Raw genomic sequence first — 20,760 nt, forward strand, 5'->3', positions numbered from 1 at the left:
GCTTTTGTTGAAAAATATCTCACCCAGGGTGCTGTGATCATGAACGACAAGGACTACAAAGACGTCGAGAAGTGGGTGCTTGTCTGTGATCATCTGCTGACTAGAGAGATAGAGCACGGTTTTATTTTTCAATTGCGACACGGTGACCTCTCTCTTCTCTGTTCAGTTCATAAACTTCCACACTTCAGTTTAACCGAAGAAGTTATTGACCCAAAACAGAATAAGTTTGTATTACGTCTCAATTCCGAGACTTCAGTTTGAAACATTTTCCGTTCTTTATGGTTTTTTTAACCAAACTGGCAGAAATATACGTTTTTTGACCATCTAAAATTCATGAAAATATATTATAAAATTAACCAAAAAAAAAAAAAAAACATCTTTTAAAAGCAAGGCTCAACTCACTCTGTAACATTCTTTTTCTAATTTTTACTGAGAAGCTGGCCTTATGCGTGTCTTCATAAATGTATGTGTGTGCACACATATATTTATATATATATTGTGTGTATGTATGTATGTGTGTGTGTGTGTATATATATATATATATATATATATATATATATATGTGTGTGTGTGTGTGTGTGTGTGTATAGGATGGGGGAGAGGTATCATCCTTAAAAAAAGGATTTCCCCATTCACAGATTTCTTTCTTTTAATGTCAAATCCAAAGGCAATGGACCAGAGTTCAAATTTCTCTGAAGATTCGACCTTCATTTTAGAGGAGAGGGGGACTTTATAACTCTCAGGTTATTACCATTTCTATTTTATTTCTTTGAATTTCATTTCATCGTAAGATGTTTCTTTGTAAACTATTCAGTCGTGTTAAATTCAAGTCCAATCACAGAAAGGGAGTCTTCAACAATCGACTAACTCTTCTGGCTGCTCATCATCGACGTTGGGGGTCATTTTTTTTTTTTTTTTTTCCTAAATATTGGAGATTGCTGCTAATAAGTCCACATTCATCACTTGGCTATTTCTTCTCCTATGTGAGTTCATGATTATATGACATTGAATAAGAACAACCATAAACCTCATGCCAATTGGCTTGTTGCTTTAGCTATTGAGCTATTCTCTCCTAAACGCCAATCTTTCTGTCAAAATCAGAATGAAAAGATTGGAGTCTTCCAATGTGGTTAACATTCATCTTAGTTCTTCCACAATTTTACAAAAAAAAAAAAAAAAATACAAGCAAACCTTTTATCTCAAAATAAAATAATCCTAGCCTCTTCAGCACTTCAATATTAATCCAAACTCAATAACTATGAACAGGCATCCTACGAAGACCACACTTGCATGTTGGCAAAGGTTTGTCTGTTTTTGTTGGAAACACGAAGGAATATATATTTATCTTTATATATGTCATAATTTTTTGTTATTTTTTAGCAATAACTATGAGTTAACTCCCCTGAGCATTGGAGAGTTGTCTCCCATTACATATGCAGCAGCATCATCACATTTTTAGGGACGTGTAGAAATTTTTAAGAATGTCTGGGGAACTAATTAATACCAGTAAAAAGTTATCGCTAAAAGATAACAAAAAACATTACAGCCTAAATTGATAAGATTCGCATGTAATTTTAGACGGGCTCTTTTTAGCATAACGGTTAACACACCTAACTGCCGGTTCAGTGGTCATGTGTCCAAATCCTGTCATAATTAGCCACACTGATGAGTTGAAATGATGTATGTTTGAACTTTAGACGGGTGTGACAGCGTGATAATGTTATGTGAACCGAGTGAATTGAACGAACGTTTCGGTAAAAAAAAGATATGTTACAAGACATAAAACAACATTATATAATGTAATAAGTTTCTTTTTTTTTTCTAAAAACTGTATTATCATTGCTCGACAGTGTTTCATGCAGTGTCTAAGTGTTTTTTTTTTGTTTTTTTTTATAATTCAAGGTGATTACCTCTTTTTCAAAGTACATTCACATTGGATCCGTGTGTGTATTAATCAAAAGTAAGTTTCATATAGATCCGATGTCAGGATTACTTTCAAAAGGAGGTAATTAACTGTAAAATATCAGAAAATGCTTAGACACTGTATAACACATTATCGATTGACAATTAAAAAAAAAAAATTAAATACAAAAGAAAAGAAAATGATTGTATTGTATATTATCTATTTAGTTTCTTACCAAGACATTCTTTTAATTCACACATTGCCTATAACATTGTATTGCTATAGCCTTCTAAACCTCAAGCCTCTCTATACACTACACAATGCTTCAAGTAAACTACAACACCTTCTTAAGAGTTAAGGTTTTAATAGTATTATTATATTTATTATTATTTACTTTTTTTAAATATATTATTTTTTAATTTATATATTAGTGAAATAGTAACTGGAGTGTGTTTACATTTTGTTATTGGGAAAGTGGTATTTTCCACTGGAGAGTCATGAATTTAATAGCTGTCTTTTTTTTTTTTTTTTTTTTTTTAATCTCTGAAACCGCTACATGGTAAACAACTGATGATCCACATTTTTCTTTTCAATAATTTAAGTTAAGGTTTTTTTTTTTTTTTTTTTTTTTTTTTGTACTGTTATATAGTTGAATTCCCTTTTGTAATTGTGCCTTTTTTTAGTGGTAAATCGACTTCTACAAGTACTAAGTCTGAGATATGTTGAACTTAGTATCTATGAATTTAAATGACACTTCTTTTGAATACTCAATACGTCCCTAGATCAGTATATATATATATATATATATATATAATGGTGTAATGGAAACATATTAAAGGTATTTGTGGTTTCTCTTCCAATCTTCAGATTTTAATCATGTCAAATCACACTTTATTTCCTTTTGACAGATTGATTTTTGCTATATCTTCTAATGAGTTAAGGGCATAATAGATTCACTGATTGATATAATAATTAAGTGATTGATTTTGTGCTACGAAACAGATACTGTCAAGAATTGTAAATGTCAACTGAATTAAAGGAATAAATTATAAGATGGTCAACATGAATTTTGGAATATAGTTTTTTGCCATTTATTCACTATATTGCTCTGTAATTACATTGAGCTTCTTAAATAAGGATTGGTATATATATATATATATATATATATATATATATATATAATGTTGTACAATGTATACCTTTTTAGAGTCTGCAGAAGACAAGAAGCAAAAGCGATTCTTTTGCATATTTAAAGAAAACAAATGTTGTACTGAAAAATCATATCAATTGTATAAAACTTATTTCACATGAAAGAATTTTTCCAGCCATACTGTCTGCTAGTTTTATGCATACATATGCACAGCAATTTGGTCTTGTAGAGCAAGGCATTTGAACAACTGGAAATACAAGACCACTGTGGCATAATTATTTACTATTCGTATATACATTTCCTCACCTGGCAGAGAGTTACACAAAGGAATGATGTTTAAGATCCAAACAGAACCGATAAATTAGGTGTCTTTAACCCTGTAGGTTAAGTTTCCAATGTTTTAATGAAACTGAAAATATTGATGATGGGGATCAAATTAATGGGGTTTTTTTAAATAAAAAAAAAGAAAAAAGAAATCCTCTTACATAATTGTTCGCTCTATACATTTCACCTATACTAGAAACACAGCATTGAGAGCATGACAGTGATCTGTTTAAAGATACAAGGATTTTTTTTTTTGTAGCTTTTTATTTTTTTATTTGCATGCAAAAAAAGTATTTCAGATTAGGTGTATCTTATTTTTTGATAAATATTTATATAATTATTTAAAAATAATGAAAAACATTTTTTTTTTATCTTGGAGAAATTGCTCTCTCAGTACCATAAAGTTATATGTATATAAATATATATTATATTATGTTTTTTAATATATATATATATATATATATATATAAAATGTATGGCTTTATTTCATTTCCAACAAAGCTAAATCTACATTTAGACATTGATTTTAAAATCAAAGATGGTGATTTGTAAGGAGTATTTTTAATACATGTATCACATGGTGGTTTTGATAAAATGTATAAACGTAAGTTTTTTTTTTTTTTTTTTTTTTTTGTATTCTTTTGTTTTTTTGTTTTTTTTCCATTTCTGAAAATTCATGTCCATAAAATACAAACTTTGTAAAAATATCTACTTTTTTTTCCATTGTATAAGCAACAATGATGCAGTGGTCATTGTATTGCAATAAAGCCAATTTGCTTGATATGAGATTTTTGTTTGTCAAAATCGAATCGTACATTTATGATTACTTTGGAATTACAACTTCTGAATCCATTGAGTTTAAAGACGGCAAAGGATAGCATACACACGCACACACATACACACACGTGTGTATGTGTAAGTTGGAAAGTAATGTATTTCTTGAATTTACTTTCTCTTATATAAATTTTGGTTATATTGTATATAATTTACTTTTTATAAAACCTTCAAATTTTGTCTCCTGCTTCCATGTAAGCAAATGATGACCCCCCCCCCGTGTCATTTTGTATTTATCCATATGGTGGTAGTGAGGCTGAGAATTAGAGGAAAAAAATTTAGAATATGGCAGGCGGAGTATATAAACTGGGTAATTTAGGAACCATCCCAACGAATTTTATTTTTAGCAAATATCTGTGTGTGTGATTTTTTTTTTTTTTTTTTTTTTTACTTACATGGAGGTCACCACTTATCAAGGCCCAGGGGCCACTCGGGGATAAGGGTTATTGTGTGTACAGTAATCAATGAGATAGGGTAGTAATAGTATTGGAGAATTGATAAAGTGTCATTACTTAAGGGAGTGGTTTATCAGGAATTTGTTTGTGTTGGACTTAAAGACATCCAGGTTGAAGTCGGGAGGGAAACAGGCAAGCGGAGTTCCACAGGCGTGCAGTTCTAAGAAAGAAGCTTTTTCATGGAATCTACGTTTTGATTTAGGCACAGATAAGGAGTGGGGAAAATTATTGACGGTGGTTTCAGCTAGTCGGGTGTTTTTTGAAAAAGATTGGCGAGGAAGGGGGGGGGATTTTAAGATAAATCCTTTTGTTTCTTTATTAATCAGCCGAGAATTAAAGAGTTGAGCATATTCCTTTTTTTTTTCGTTTTTAAATCATCCATTTGGATAAGAGTGTCTCATCTTAGAATATATGCGCTGCAGCAATAACGTCCTTTTTCCATCCGATTTCCATGGCAGATTTTCGAAAAGATTTGTGGTTCCAACTTTATGGCAGGCATTTCAAGTCATACATTGCTCTGTCCCAAGTGAAGAGCAAGTTCTACAAGTTTATCAGAGCACATTCCATTAAAGTACTTGTAAAGCAAGCACAGGGATGCAACATTGCAGTGATGGGACAGAGGTTGGAGCTTTGTCACTAGTGCGGGACCTATTAATTTTGACCTTTTTTCTTTTGGAACCTGTCTTAGAGGAAGAGACTAGTCGTAAATGCACCAGTCCAGATGTGGCAACAATACTCCATGCATGTGCAAATGGTTGCCTTGTAGAGGTATAGGATACTCTCAGGTGTGAGTACTTTTCTAGCATGATAAAGAAACTCCACCTTCTGTGCAGCAACCTTGACAATGTGCACAATGTATTTATTCCAATTCATGTTGCCTGTGAATGCCTGCTTGAACAGGAATCTATTTTTTCAGTCTCAATAAATAAAAATCTGACCATTTATTTATAAAGTAATTAAGAAAAATAAAATTACGTCAAAAATAGAATCATTATTTAAGCAATTACATTTTTACTTTCTTGTAGTTCACTGTCAAAAATATTTCTTTTTACAAAAGAGTGATTGCTCAAATGATGAAAATTGCTTTCATTTCTGAGAGAGAGAGAGAGTAAATATATATTCCAAAATTCATGATGTTGGCTATGGGTTGGGAATGTTTATAGTATGAATGTTAAAAAATAAATATAAGAACAGTTGATATAGCGTTAGATTTGATCCAAGGGAGGTAACTCTATCTTACTTTAATTAAATTAAGTTTAACTATTTACAATTATGATAAAAAAAGTTTTCAGAATATTTTTAAACTTAACCTAACGTAAGTATAGGTTTTGAATTGAATGATTCTAAGAAATATTACTGTAATAATAATAAGCTTGATTATAATAGTTAACAGAATTGAATTATGTATGGTTTTCAATTCAAATCAATTGATTATTTATGATAGCCGTAAAGATCAATCTTTTTGTTATTTTTTTTTAGCTTAGTTTAGTTTCGTATATGCAAACATGTATAATAGTTTATAATTTATTAATGTTATTTTCATAAGTATGTATATACAAATTAAAAATAATTTACTAATTATTAAATAGAACTTTTGGTAGAAAATTCATAAATTAATGTAGATTGTTAGTACGAATAGTTGGATTTAATAACTTTGATAAAATTCAAAATGGCGTAATGGAAAAATAAAAAAGGTATATGCAGCTTCTCTTCCAATTGTCAGATTTTAATCATGTCAAATCACACTTCATTTCCTTTTGACGGATTGAGTATTGCTATTTCTTCTGATGAGTTAAGGACATAATAGATTCACTGATTAATATAATAATTAAGTGATTGATTTTGTGCAATGAAACAGATACTGTCAAGAATTCTATAGGTCAACTGAATTAAAGGAATAAATTATAAGATGGTCAACATCATGAATTTTGGAATATAGTTTTTCGTCATTTATTCTCTATATTGCTCGCTAATTACATAGAACTTCTTCAATAAGGATTGGTATATATTAGAAAATATATTTCTACAGAAACACACTCTCTCTCTCTCTCTCTCTCTGAGAAAAACTGCATTTGAATTTCAATTTTCATCACAAGAAAAGAATGATTTGTGAGTTCTGTATATATATATATATATATATTTTTACCTTCTTATATTATGTGTTTTGCATGTTTCGACATGAGAATAATTGGTCTGCGATGTTCTAGGGAATTGATTGATTGGTTTATTATTGTGCTTATTAAGGTTGGATTATTAATCTTGAATTTTCATCAGTAAAACAAAAAAAAAATCAAATTCTACAACGTTAGATCAGTCACCATGAATCAACATTTTGATTTGACTTCTGGTTGTTAACTAACAACTTGTGCATCTGATCAAGATCAGAAATTATTGGTCAAAATGGTGCTCTCTCTCTTTCTTTAACTGCTGATTGACCAATGTAAGGTCATAGAAAAATTTTTATTTTCACTATTTTATTTTTTTATACGCTTTTGTCATGTAATCCCAATCTCTTTACAATAAAATATTTTTCTCAGCAAATTTTGGTAACTATTGCTTGCTTAAGTGAGTGCAGAGTAAGAGTTGTCAGTCATTTGAGCCAGACCTGGTGGCAAATAGAAATTTCATGCATCCATTCAAGTGTCCCAGAATTTATGTATCATTTATTATCAATTTTTAAGTTGTGTGTGTGTGTGTGTGTGTGTGTGTGTGTTAAAGAAGATTATAAAAACATTGGTACTGTCAGTTTCAAATTCAATATGAGAAGAGTCAAGCATAAGTGATCAGAAACTCCTTTTGTGTTGGATTTGAAACCAACGGTTCCAATCTTTTTCTGATCTTCTCTAACACATATATAAATAAATATTATGTGCTTATATTATAATATTAATAATATTTATAATCAAGCAGTTTGCTGAGGTTCTCTCCCACAAACTACACACACACACATATATATATATATATATATATCTATCTATATATATATATATATATCTATATATGACATACTTCATTAGAGTAAATATATATATCTATATATGACATACTTCATTAGAGTAAATAAAGACAAATAAATTTTTAAAAAAACTGCAACTCGCGGTTGGGCAACATTTAAAAAAAAAAAAATTTTAGAAACACATTTTAATACTTACTTTTAACTTTTTTACCATTGAGAAGTGAGAAAATTTTCGGAGGCCCTCCCTTCGTTAATCAATTACAAAATGTGAAATTAAGAGATTTATCTCTTACTTTGAAATGCGTTCATAACTTAAGAACTTCGCATTTGTTTAAATATATACGCGCTCACACACATTAGATTCAAAGGTTTTCAAGTTACACATCCGTTAACCATTTTTAGCAAATAAAACTGAATAATTAATGTTTTTCTGTTTTTACTTTTTTCCATGAATCTAGAAACTAAATTAAAGAGTTTAAAAAAGAACTAAAAATCATTTCATTGAAATCCCAATGAAAAAACCATTTCTGAATATAATTGCTTTAAAATCATTGAAGATATAAAGTGTCTTTATGTATTTAAGAAGAAATACTGAAATTCATGACTTCATTTATACAATAGATAAATAAATAAAATAATAAAGATGTAAATCCGTTATTCTTTTTAATCGCTATATCCCAGGTGGCAATAATGATAGTTTTTTTCACACTGGCAAATGCTGTTAAAGTAAGGGAGATAACTTCTCTCGATTTTATTTTTCAAGCAATTGATTTTTTACTAAGATTTTTTGTTTTTAAGATTTTTTTTTGTTTTATTTTGAAATGGAAAAAAAAATCATTTTCCATTGGCTGGTTAAAAAAATTCTTTTTTCTTGGTAGAAAGATTTTAATTTTTTTTTTTAAATTGGAATTTAATATATTTTTTTTTTAATTGGAATTTAATATTTTGTAAATAAAACAAAAAAGTCATATTTAGGATATCCTCATAGGAATAAATTCATTCCAGTTGTAATTAAAAAGTTTGACTGAACTTTTATTTTGCTAATAACAAAGTTAATAGAAAACGAAATCTATATTGCAGATTTGCTATATAATTTTAGATTGTTGAAAAATCATAATAAAATGAATTTTGACAAAAAATCTAAAAAAAAATAAGGTGAGATAATAAAAAAAAATAAGCAGAATGTTTTTCCACCCCAAACAAGGCATATTGCCACTTGGGCGTAATGGACTACAATTTGGGATTATGTCTAACAGAGTATTTTGAACAGTTGAGTTCACATTACATTTAAACTTCTGAAGTACAGTGAGAGAAGCAGAAAATTGAGAGGAAATTTCTTTTTAAATGCTTTTATTTAATTTTGTCAATAGAATTCAATCCAAGATTAATGTACATCAAAGGTTGGTTTTACCCTAATCCTTATCCCCTGAATAAAACCATTTTTCCAGACAAACATTCATTGCATCTTTGTTTAAAATTAGTTTTTATAAAAGTTTTCAAAATCTTGCAAGGTTTTATTTATTTTTTTAAGTAAATTTCAAGGTATTAGGATTACTGTCTTCACATAGCAAACATTGTCACCTTTTTCAACCTTGCAAAAACCAATTTGAGAATCCAAGAACAAATATTTTTTCAATGGGAAACAGGAAATATAAGCATTAAAAAAAAAAAAAAAAAAATGATGATGCCTTTTTATGTGCAAAAGTGGGTTAGCAATCTTAGCAATGACACATTGCAAAGTTATTCTAAAAACACCCTCACGGCCAGAATAGTTGCATATTTTCCACCAGTTGAAGCCAAGACTTCAAATATTTATTATTTTTCTTCAATGTAAAGGTCTTTCTCTTTTGAAAGATAAGTGTAACACAATTGCCCTCTTACTTGGTTTTCGGTCGTACTAAGCAAATCATTGTCTATACTAATAGACCTATTTTGTATTTTTTTTTTTATATATATATATTTCAAAGTTTTGTATTTATTTTTGATCTTTGATTTTGTCATTCATAGATTCCATCTTTTCATGTTATGATTTTTTAAAAATATTTATTTTAATGGGTAGATTCTGACAAGACCTGGACTTTCAACATGACGTTTGATTCTCTCCTCAGCCCTACTCGCTAGGAAAAAATCCCTTTCTACTCTCATTAAAAACTACCTTTTCTCCTCCTCCACCGTTTCCCTTTCCCACTCCCATTCCTAAGCTCCTCCTCAAACATTTTTTTCTTTGTTGTACACATTTCTCTTCATATCACTCTTTTATATCTGCCATTAAAAAAAAATTTTTTAAATAAAAAAAACTTTTCTGCCTGTAAATGTTTTCTGCTCAATTTAAGAAAAAAAAATTTAATAAAAGAAATTTTAAAGATTTCTCTCACCCTCCACCCATCACTTCAACTCTCTGAAATTCCTTCAAAAGACATTTTGTTTGTGTAAACTCCATTTTTACTGGAGACAGATTACGATTTCTGTTTCCAAATGAAAGATCCATGACTGGGAACTATCCTCTAATCGGACAGGCCTATAATTGTGCACGGTCTCTTCTGCTGACCAACACCAACCAAAGTGCTACTCAATTCATAAATACTGAGAGATTAATGTAAATCCCTTCCCTTCCTCCCGTTTTAATAAAAAACCTGTCACATGACCAGCGAGAATAAAAGCCTTAAAATTCAAATGAGAAAATAAAAATCTGTAAGAATTTATTTCAAATGATCAGAGCTCAAATTTTTATCATTGAAATCTTTTTTGTATAATTCCTATTTCATAACAAATATTCTGTTGAATAATTTTAGCTTTCAGTGTTCATCAAAATTGATCGGATGATGGTAAAAGAACTAATAAATTGTAACAAAATTTAATGTGTTAACCCCCCCCCCTCTTATTTTTTGTCAACATCACAAACTTGAGGATTTATTGAAGTCTGTTTTTTCTTTCAATTAGAATGCTTCTATTTATGGAAGTAGTTATGGTCTTGTCTGGAATTTCCCTATATTAAAAAATAAAAATATCTGTTATAACCTGTGGTGAAATGAAAGCATATTCCAAAAATCACATAAATGTATAAAGCAGTTTTATTTTTATAAAGAAAATCATTTTTAAGTGATTAATGGGAATTTGTAGGTATTACAACATAAATCATGTAAGTATGAATTATTGTTGGGTTATGATTTTTAAATTTTTTTACCTTTTCAAAATGGTGTGCAAGACAGTTATTTCTCAGATGCCTAAAAAATTTGATTTTCTTATTCGAAAATAAAGCGATTTGATTAATTTACATAATTTTTAGAATATGATATTTTTGTTTCGCTACTGGTACATACATGATAAATTTTTCTTTTTCTTTTTTTTTTTTGTTTTAATATAGGGAGAATTTGAACAAGAATAATAGTTTATATATACATATATATATGAAAAACTGTACACATTTTTCATTTTTCATAGTTAATCACCTACTCCTCTCTATTTTCCAAATTAAATTGCTTGTTTTGGTGATTAAAGGCGATAATTTTAAATGTTAAACAAAAATCATAAAGTGTAAGAACTACTTCCAGCTGAGTATAAACCTTTTTATTTTCATATGGCCGTCTTCATGCTAAGATCAAGGTGTGGTATATGTCATGTTTTCAGTTCGAGGAGAAATCCTATGCTGAAGCAATTTTAATTGTGAACTTTCCATAAATTCAAATCTTTGTTTATTTTTGCTTTTCTTCAATTAAGAAAACATGTGTCTCGCTTAGATTAACCCCCACCCTCTCCATTTTACTCTGTCGTCTTCCCATTCTTGTTTTTTTTAGTTTTTATTTTATGAAAATTAATTTTTTTTAGTTTATTTTATGAAAATGAAATTTGAAGATTTTTGTAATGTAATTCAAGATAAAAACAAAAATTTACTTTTTTTCATTTTGATAACCATTTTTTTTTTTTAATTCATGCTTTTTAATAAAAAAATAAAATTTTAAAATGAAATTATTTTGCAACCTTGTTAATTATTTTAGATTTTCTTTGATCAAAATTGTTTCACATTCTAAAACGTCATCTTGTGCTTCAAATGATTTTTTATAAGGTCTCCAAGAATTTTTTTTTAAATAGTTGGCATGCAAGTTTTTCATTAATCTTTTCTATTTTATCAATTGAGTTTCTTTTTTTTTTCTTTTTTTTTTTTTACAAAAACTTGATGGCAACAGGGCAAGACTTTTAAATATTTATTAGTACAAAATATAAAAATACATTATGAACAAATTAGGCACATGGCCATTCAAAATTGTGGGGATCATGGATGTCATTGGTCATCCTTGGTCTCAAATACTTAAAATTGTCTATTCTACTCTTAACTAGAAAAATCTCAGTTACCACAATACCACATTCACATCAGGGGCTACCTACTTAAGGCCAGGACTTTGATAATATTTTGCAAACCTATTATAAAGCATGGATAATATCATGGGGCAACCATACAGGGATGGGATTTCTATAGTCAATTTGTAAGAAAGCTTAACAGTGATTCAAAGTCCAGACTGGTGATTTCATAAACTGTTTTTGATATCAAGTTAAAATAATTATTTCGGTAAAAAAATTTGCTAATAAATGTATCAGTTATATTAATGCAATACGCAATATAACTTATTTTATTAATGAAATACTGTTTGAAAATTAGTTTTAAAAAATGTATTTTGTTTGACTTATTTAAAAAAAAAATTTTTTTTTTTTTTTTTTTTTTTTTTTTACCTATTTGTATGAAAAACATGTTTTGAGATGAGGAAAACTTTTCAAAGATAACATTTTGTTTGCTTGTTTCTTCTACCATCATTAGTTAGAATTAAAAAAAAAAAATGCAATTCTGGTTGTATGCCCTCTTTCATCCCTGATAATTCCATGCCGATTAAAAAAAAAGATGAAAAAAAAAATACTCTTCAGAACTGTCACTGCCAAATTGACTCTTTCTACATCATTTTTTTTTTTTTTTTTTTTTTTTTTTTGTCAGTCATGTCAACCTATGAATGCAAAATGTCTTTCTTACTTAACTTTTCACTTTCATTCTAGAAAACCTGTTTTTTTGACATCAACATCCTGAGATGACTCTCCATTCTCCCCCCTCGGTGTGTTTATAAAAAATACCTTTTTTATTTGTTGTTTCTGTGATTCAACCGGCAGGGATACACAATGTCATCTAACAGAATTGGTAGCCTTTTTTCCATTTGCCAAAAAAAAGAAAAAAAAAAAAAAAAAAATTCAGCAATTAACAAACCGAATCAAATGTCTGTCACCATGTAAGCATGCCTGCTATCTGTGCGTGTCTTTAATTTTGTTTGTAGTTATGACAAAGTTTTTCATCGGGTGTATCTCGTCCTCTTCGTGCAAACTACACTGATTATCTCCCTTTAAAAGCAGTCAGATTTTTTGGATCCTCAGAAGAATAGTTGCCAGAACATTTGGGCAAAATCAGTTAAATTATTGGCAACATAAATTTAAAGAAAACACAGTTGGGAAATCAATGCGAAACAAAGGAAATTTACATAAGGCAAAATACAATGCAGAGTTACAATAGCCCTCGCATGTATCATTGAACAAGTGTTAACACATATTTGAGGAAGAGAAGTTTTCCCAAAATATCACAACACAGAACTTCCATCTGACCATGCTGACACAAAGAAGAATACAATCTTAGTATATAATATAATATATATATTATATAAAATAATTGGGTAGAATTTGATATATAATAAAATTCTACCCAATTTACACCATTTAATGATAACTACGCTATCACCTTACATTCATTAACACTTATCCTCGAGTGGCTTTCGGGCTTGATAAGTAAAAAAAAAAGTAATATATATACACACACACATACACACACACACACAGATGGAAAAAAGAAAGTCTGCACTTGTAATTTTTTGAAAAACTTCAAATTTAAGTTAAATTTAATGTAACTGTTCAAACAAACTATACCTCATTTGATTGACCTTTTATTCTTCTAAAATTTTACCTGTTCATATTTGACTTTTAATTGAAATATTCTAGTGTTCACATCAATTTAAAAAAAATGCTTCAAATTGAGGAGGCAAAAAGAAAGTCCGCACAATGGAAAATTGTTATTTAAATCTAACTTTAGGGCATTAATGTAACACAAATACAACGGGAACACAATGAACTGGTTAATATTTAGTAGCATAGCCCTTTTGCAATTTGACAGCCTGCAATCTTTTGAGAATTCTTTGAATTAGACTGCAGCAATACTCCGGGGAAACGGCATCCCACTTTTCTTTAATCTTTGTCCAAAGTTCTTCCAAATTTGAAATTTTATCATTGCGTAGCTGTTGCTTGATGTAATGTGATACGTTTTCAATAGGATTGAAGTCTGAAGATTGTGCAGGCCAATTTGAACACTGAATATCATGCTCTTCCAGAAACCTCTTGACATTGCCAGCTGTGTGAATGGGAGCATTATCCTGCATGAAGATGGGATCATCATCCAAATTCTAACCAAAGTAGGGTAGTAGAAAATGCTCAGTCAACATATTAATGTACTTGGTTGAATTAATTCGGCCTTGCCAGCAAACTATAGGCCTTGGACCATTGGTACTAATAATGAACCTCCGCCACCTTGCAGCGATGAAACTGAGCACTTAGGATTAAATTCTTCATCTTTCCTCTGATGGACGTACTGCCTACCATCACTGCTTAGCCTATTAAACTTGTTTTCGTCACTAAAAAGCACTTTTGACCAATATGAAGAGTCATGATCTTCATTGCATCTGACGAAGTCCAGGCGGCGCTTTCTGTTCTTTACAGAAATCATTGGCTTGCGTCTTGCAACATATCATCGCAAATTAAATTCCTTTAATCTATTCTTTACAGTAAAGAGAATACTTTTTAACAAGATTACATTGTTGTTCGATTTGGGGAGCCGTTTCAAATCTGTTTCTTAGGCTGCGGATCTTGATAGCATTGTCTTCCCTGTTAGAAGTAACTCTAGTACGACCAGATTTAGGGGCATCACGAACACTGCCGGTGTTTTGGTGCTTTTGCACAGCCTTTTGTACAGTCTTTTGTACCGTTTTCTCATCACATTTTAATCTGCAGCAGATTTCTCGATTGGATAAACCAGAAAGGTTGAGATTAATGAGCTCCTGACGATCACTAAGAGAAAGTCATGGCATATGGACTAAATGTTACGTTGTATAACCTGGAGCAACAATTACGATTAGAGATGCTTTGTTGCCTGTTGGTTGATATTTTAAACTGATTTAAGGGCGATAATTTAAGCTGGTTTTAAGCAAATTTGTTGTTGCAGACTTTCTTTTTGTCTCAATTTGAAGTTATTTTTTTAAATTGACATGAATACTAGAATATTTCAATTAAAAGTCAGATATGAACATGGAAAAATTACAGAGGAATAAAAGGCGAATCAAATGAGGTATATGTTGTTTGAACAGTTACATTAAATTTAGCTTAAATTTGCAGTTTTTGAAAAAAATTACAAGTGCAGACTTTCTTTTTCCCGGCACTGTGTAAATAAATGAAAGTTTGGACTTAAATTCTGTAAATTAAAAATTTCACCCAAATTTATTATTCAATACGGAATACAAAAATTTTAAATTTTTTCCTTAATCCATGTTTTTTCAAAAAAATGACTCGTATCATCAGAGGAAATGTTTTTAGCAAAATAATGTTTATAGGCAGTCATAAAATTTTTCTAGTTAGCACATAGATTGGAGAACAAAAAAAACTTGTATAAAAAACTTAAAAGAAGCCAAGATTAAAAAAGGATATTTCATAGTGTAGTTTGGTTAAATTTCTTTGTTGAACCTAACTAGATCATGGGATATCCTTTTAAAGATTTTTGTATCTCTTGTCGAATAATAAATTTGTCAGATTTTTTTTTTTAAATTACTGAATTTAATTCCAAATTTTCATTTATAATATTGCTCTATCTGATGAGGATCGTCTTATATTGATACTAATATTTATATGGACTTTAATTTTACATTATTATACAATTTGTAATCTGCAAGTATTCCAAAATTTCTGTTTATATATATATATATATATATATATATATATGCGCACACATACGCCAAAAGTAGGTGGACAACATTTTTAATAAGTTTATGTATCAGTTATAGGAATACACTTCTTTACTATAACTCTAACCTGTCCACCTACTTTTGGCTCACTCCGTGTGTGTGTGTGTGTATATATATATATAGAGAGAGAGAGAGAGAGACAGAGAGGTATGGGTGGGGAAAAAAGTGCTCAATACTTTAGAGCTAAATATGTTTTTTTATTTTACAACTTCTTAAAACATTTACTTAGTTCATAACAATTGTTTCTGCAGGCAAGAAATCTCGTTTGTTTCCTCAGATGGTGAAAGTTCAAATTAATTTAACTTTCACCATCTGAGGAAACATGATATTTCTTGTCTGCAGAAACATATGTTATGGACTAAGTAAATGTTTTAAGAGGTTGTAAAATAAAACACACACACACACACATATATATTAATAAAAGGTGAATCTGCATAGCTTATTCCATCGCTATGTCTTAATTTGTTTCAGTTTGTATCTATCCGTTACACCTCTGCATTCTTTTGCTTTCTATAAATTTCTTTTATATACACACACTACACAATGCTTCAAGCAAACTACATTAATCTCTTAATCCAAAACAATTTATTCTGTTCTATCTACTCCTTTGTGACATATTTGTGTAAAAATATAATAAATAAAATATAAGTATGTTATGTTACCATAAATATTGGTTGTGAGTCAAGTAAAATGTAGCCAGTACTTTATTTCCTGGAAAACAAAAACAAGATGTCTGACTGCTGATTACTTTATTCACAAAATCAAATTTTAATTTTGGATTTGTGACTCCAGCTTTGTAAAACGAATGCCATATATTAAGCAAATAAAATGACTTTATTGTAATATCTTATAGTAAGATTTTATTTAGAATATTTTAATAATTGAACAAAAAAACTTTTTTTTTTTAATTATTTATAAATGATTTATTGTGATTTTGAACTTTATTATACTAATTTATTATCTATTTAAAAAGTACATTAACCACCTATAAAAATTGCTTTAAGTGCCATTTGACATATTTGTTCTGAAGTTTAGAAATAAAAAAAAAATTAAAAAATTAAAGTGTATCTTTCCTTTAGCTAAAAAATGTGATTTATATTTTTCCTTTGATTCAAGTTATTCATTATTTCTGAATAAGTCATAGTTATCTCCCTTGGACAAGAATTTATTTCAAAATCAACCACTTTTCTAAAAGCAGGACTTTCTACTTGAATTTATTAAAATGATTTTTCTGTTAATTAATTTTTAAGTTAATTTGTCATTTTATTTGATTCTAAATCTTTCTAAGAATAAGAACTACATTTTTAAAAATAATTTTTCTAATTATTTATTTATTTATTTTAGAATAATCATGTTCAATTTGTATTCATAATTAAATTCAAATCTAAACAAGAAATAAAGATGAGTCGAAGCGGGGGGGGGGGATAGCAAAATCAGTTCTGAGCATTTTTCATCACAAAATGTAGTTTAATTATCCTTTGTTGTTTAAACTACATAAGTTTGAAAAAGCAAATATACAGCACGATAGTGATTTTGTTGATCAAACATGCCCTTGTACCAGACTTGATAGATTATTCTAAACAAAAAATAAAGTTCAGTTTAAAAGTAAATCAACTATCATAAAAATGCCAATAAATTTGATCCACACATCTGCCATTAAAACCATTTTTTTTTTTTTTTGATATTTTATTTAACTTTTGCTTTTCTTTCAACATAAATTTTTTGCTCAAACTTCTCCATGTTTCAAATCTTTTAAATTCCTGCAATGTTTAATCACTAAAAATGATCACTTAGGAAATTATTTGATTTAAAAATGAATATTCTTTAGAGTCTCTTATATTGGCAATATTCAATGCAATTCATTTTTTTTATCTAAGGGACATAAATTAAGAATTTAATTCTTTGTTTCATTTTTCTACGTTTTTTTTTTCTTTTCCCTCCCACCACCACTGTTTATTAATATTTTTCTCCTCCTACTCCCCTCTGTCAATTACTGCTAAAAAGTAAATAGAGTTCATTAATTTGCATCATTCAATCTGATCGACGAATAAAGCGTATGGATTTGATATTCATTGTTTTTTGTTGGTTTATTTTAATTTCATGTTTTTTGCTTTTTCTTACTTTTTAACCAGTGAGCTCCAATTTCTAGCCCCCCCCCCACCTCCACCATAAAACATTTAAACGTGTCTGTTTACAACCACTGTGAATAGAAATTTTCCTTTTTTTATATATGAGGTGTCTTCAATAAGTTTCCAGACATTTATTTTTTGTACAAGCGTTTAAAATTGCGATAGACTTTTGAAAATTCAGTATGTTATTGCTATACATCTTATGAGATGACTGACTAATTTTTATGATTTCATATTCAAATGAACAGCTACAGTAGGAATAGGAATACACACTACTAAAGCCTGATTGTCACAGCTGTTGAATTTCAAAAATGCAATCTGAACGTGAGGACACTTTAGAAGAACAATATGCCATGAAATTCTGTTTTAAACTTGGAAAAAATGCCACATAAACGTATGGAATGCTCCAGACTGCTTTTGGACCATCTTGCATGAATTGAGCATCAGTTTTTGAGTGGCATAAGAGATTCAAGTGAGGCAGAGAGTCTGTGGGAGGAGTAAGGAAGTCAGAACATCAGAATTGATTGGCCAAATAAAGAATTTCATGGATAAGGACCGTCATTTGTCTGTAGAGACAATAAGTACACAGTTTGATGTTAGTATGGGAACTGTACACACAATTATTCATGAAAAATTGAAGATGCAGCAGATTTGCATAAAGTCTGTCTCAAAGGTGCTGAGAAGATCAGAAAGAAAGATGTTATAAGAGCAAGGAAATCGTTGAACTGATCAATTTAGATCCCGCAGTCCAGACTTTGTTCCCTGTGACTTTTGATTATTCCCTAAGCCCAAGGAAAACCTTAGAGGCTGTCTTTATGAGACAATTGAGGAGATGAAATCAACTGTAACGAGGGTCATTGACATGTTCACACAAGAGGGCTCCCATGAGGCCTTTCAGAAGTTGTTGGAATATGCGTTGCAGCTGGAGGAGATTGCTTCAAAGGAGACTAGAATTTCATGTGGGTACTAGTGATAAAAGTGCCCATAGGAAAAAACATCTGGAAACTTATTTAAGGCACCTCTAACCTGTAACTAAACAGAACTTGTGTGAGCAGCTTCTTTCCAAGAATTACCCATCTATGGAACGCAATACCATGAGGATGTTTCTCAGTTGACTACACCATGGTTGTTTTCAAGTCTAATGTTAACAAATTCTTGTCAAGCCGTCCTCTTAAATAATTAAATTCTGCCCAGAACAAACCAGGGCCTGGAATCCCCAAAGTGTTTATCTCATTATTCACCTTACATAAACCATTAGCCTTTGTCTGAGAGTTGCTTTTGTGCCATAATGAACGGCGATTTCATTAGAAAAAAAAAAAAAATGTTAATTTTTTTTTTTTTACTAGTGTCAAGTTTCTGCTGGACACCTAGAATCCAAATATTAATGCTATTGTATTGCATGTACGTACATGCATGTGTCATGGTTCCAGATTATAAATTATTTGATCGGGAGATCCTATTTATTAAAAAGGAGGATAGAAAGTGATAACATACTACGAACATTAAATTAGTATATAAATACGCTACTTTAATGTTTGTAGTATGTTTACCTTCAATCCTCCTTTAAGATATGATGTAAAAATAAAATAAAATTTAAAAAAATTGTCACTTTTAGGCCATACGTGAAACTAAAATATACCTTCTTGGTCTTCTGGCTAGGATCCAAGGGTAATATCTGTTCTGCCTAAAGATGGTATAATGATATTGTTGGGTTTCTGTGTGCGCCAGGTGTTCATACAATGTACAGATATTATAGACTCCTCTAAGGATATTAGAGATAAACCATGATAATCAGATATATTCTGACACTACATTAACCAGATTACTTAGTTTTAACAAAACAGCAACAATAATATTATGGGGTATCCATTCAAGCTAAACACCTACAGAATGCCCAGCAGCAATATATTACATTTGAAAGATGCTGCTATGGAATTTCCATAGGTCCCACTAGTTCATATTAATCTGCAACACCCAATCTCAAAGTACACAGACAAAATGAACAGATTTCAATGTGTTGTGCCCCATTTATTTACAGGTCCTAAAAATGCAAAAGGTATTTGTGGTAATACAGGGTTTGCACAAGTTTGAAAAGTCCTTGAATTTTGATTTGAAAACGTGTTATTTCTATTATCTCGAAAAATTCTTGAAAATATTGAAAATGTCTGGAAAATCGTATTCTTTATATCCAGTAAAAATTTTGTTGCAGTATTAAAAATAAAATCGAAATAAATACTATTAAATTTCTAAGTATTAATAAAATACCATTAAAATCGAATTACATTGTTCTGAAATTATATCGTATTATTGTGGATACACGAGTTACGTCCCCTTATCACGAAACTACCTGGTATTTTCCATATAACAACATTGAGTAGTTTCATAACAAAGGAACATAACTCTTGCATCCACAATACCGGAAATTTAAATGTAAAATGAACACAGCATAGACCAATCTACAATGGGGAAAATAACATTTAATTGTGCTTGGTTAACCAAATATAAGTGGGTCAGGAAATGTAAATATGACTGTCGACAGACATTGTTTTCTATATAAATGAAAATGACTTTTCCTGTTGTCATTTAAGTTTTTTTTTATATCGTTTATCTATCAAATGTTGTTTTGAAAACTTGAATTTGTCAGGAGAAGGCCTTGAAAGTGGACATTGAAAATCTGTACATACCCTGTAATAGTGTCAAGAGGCATAGCAATAAGCATCCACGATTAACATGTGCTTACCGTAGAGAAGCATTGACGTGTGAACCTGGAACTGTTCAGATACAAGAATAATGTGATTATGTACATTTAGCTATTGTTGGAAGTTCAATGTGGCAGAATAAAAAGACAGGTATTTTGCTCAAGAGACGTCTTTTGGTTTTTGGATGCCGCCTGATTCAAGTGTGATTTTGTTATTGGTT

At 29.8% G+C, this 20,760-nt stretch overlaps 1 protein-coding gene across 6 annotated transcripts in view; it reads left to right on the forward strand.

The window, feature by feature from the left end:
• LOC145277652 (vang-like protein 2) overlaps nt 1-17,778 on the forward strand; it is a 605,707-nt gene extending 587,929 nt beyond the window's left edge. For all 6 annotated transcript variants that reach the window (XM_080129252.1, XM_080129249.1, XM_080129253.1 and 3 more), the window contains one exon: nt 1-17,778. This exon is cut by the window's left edge and continues 167 nt beyond it. In XM_080129252.1, the coding sequence (XP_079985378.1) occupies nt 1-261 (261 nt within the window). In that variant the 3' untranslated portion in view covers nt 262-17,778.
• The last annotated feature ends 2,982 nt before the right edge of the window (nt 17,779-20,760 follow it).

Source organism: Euprymna scolopes, chromosome 6 (genome assembly GCF_053919585.1).
Source record: "Euprymna scolopes isolate OS-2025 chromosome 6, ASM5391958v1, whole genome shotgun sequence".
In the NCBI taxonomy this organism is placed as follows: domain Eukaryota; kingdom Metazoa; phylum Mollusca; class Cephalopoda; order Sepiida; family Sepiolidae; genus Euprymna; species Euprymna scolopes.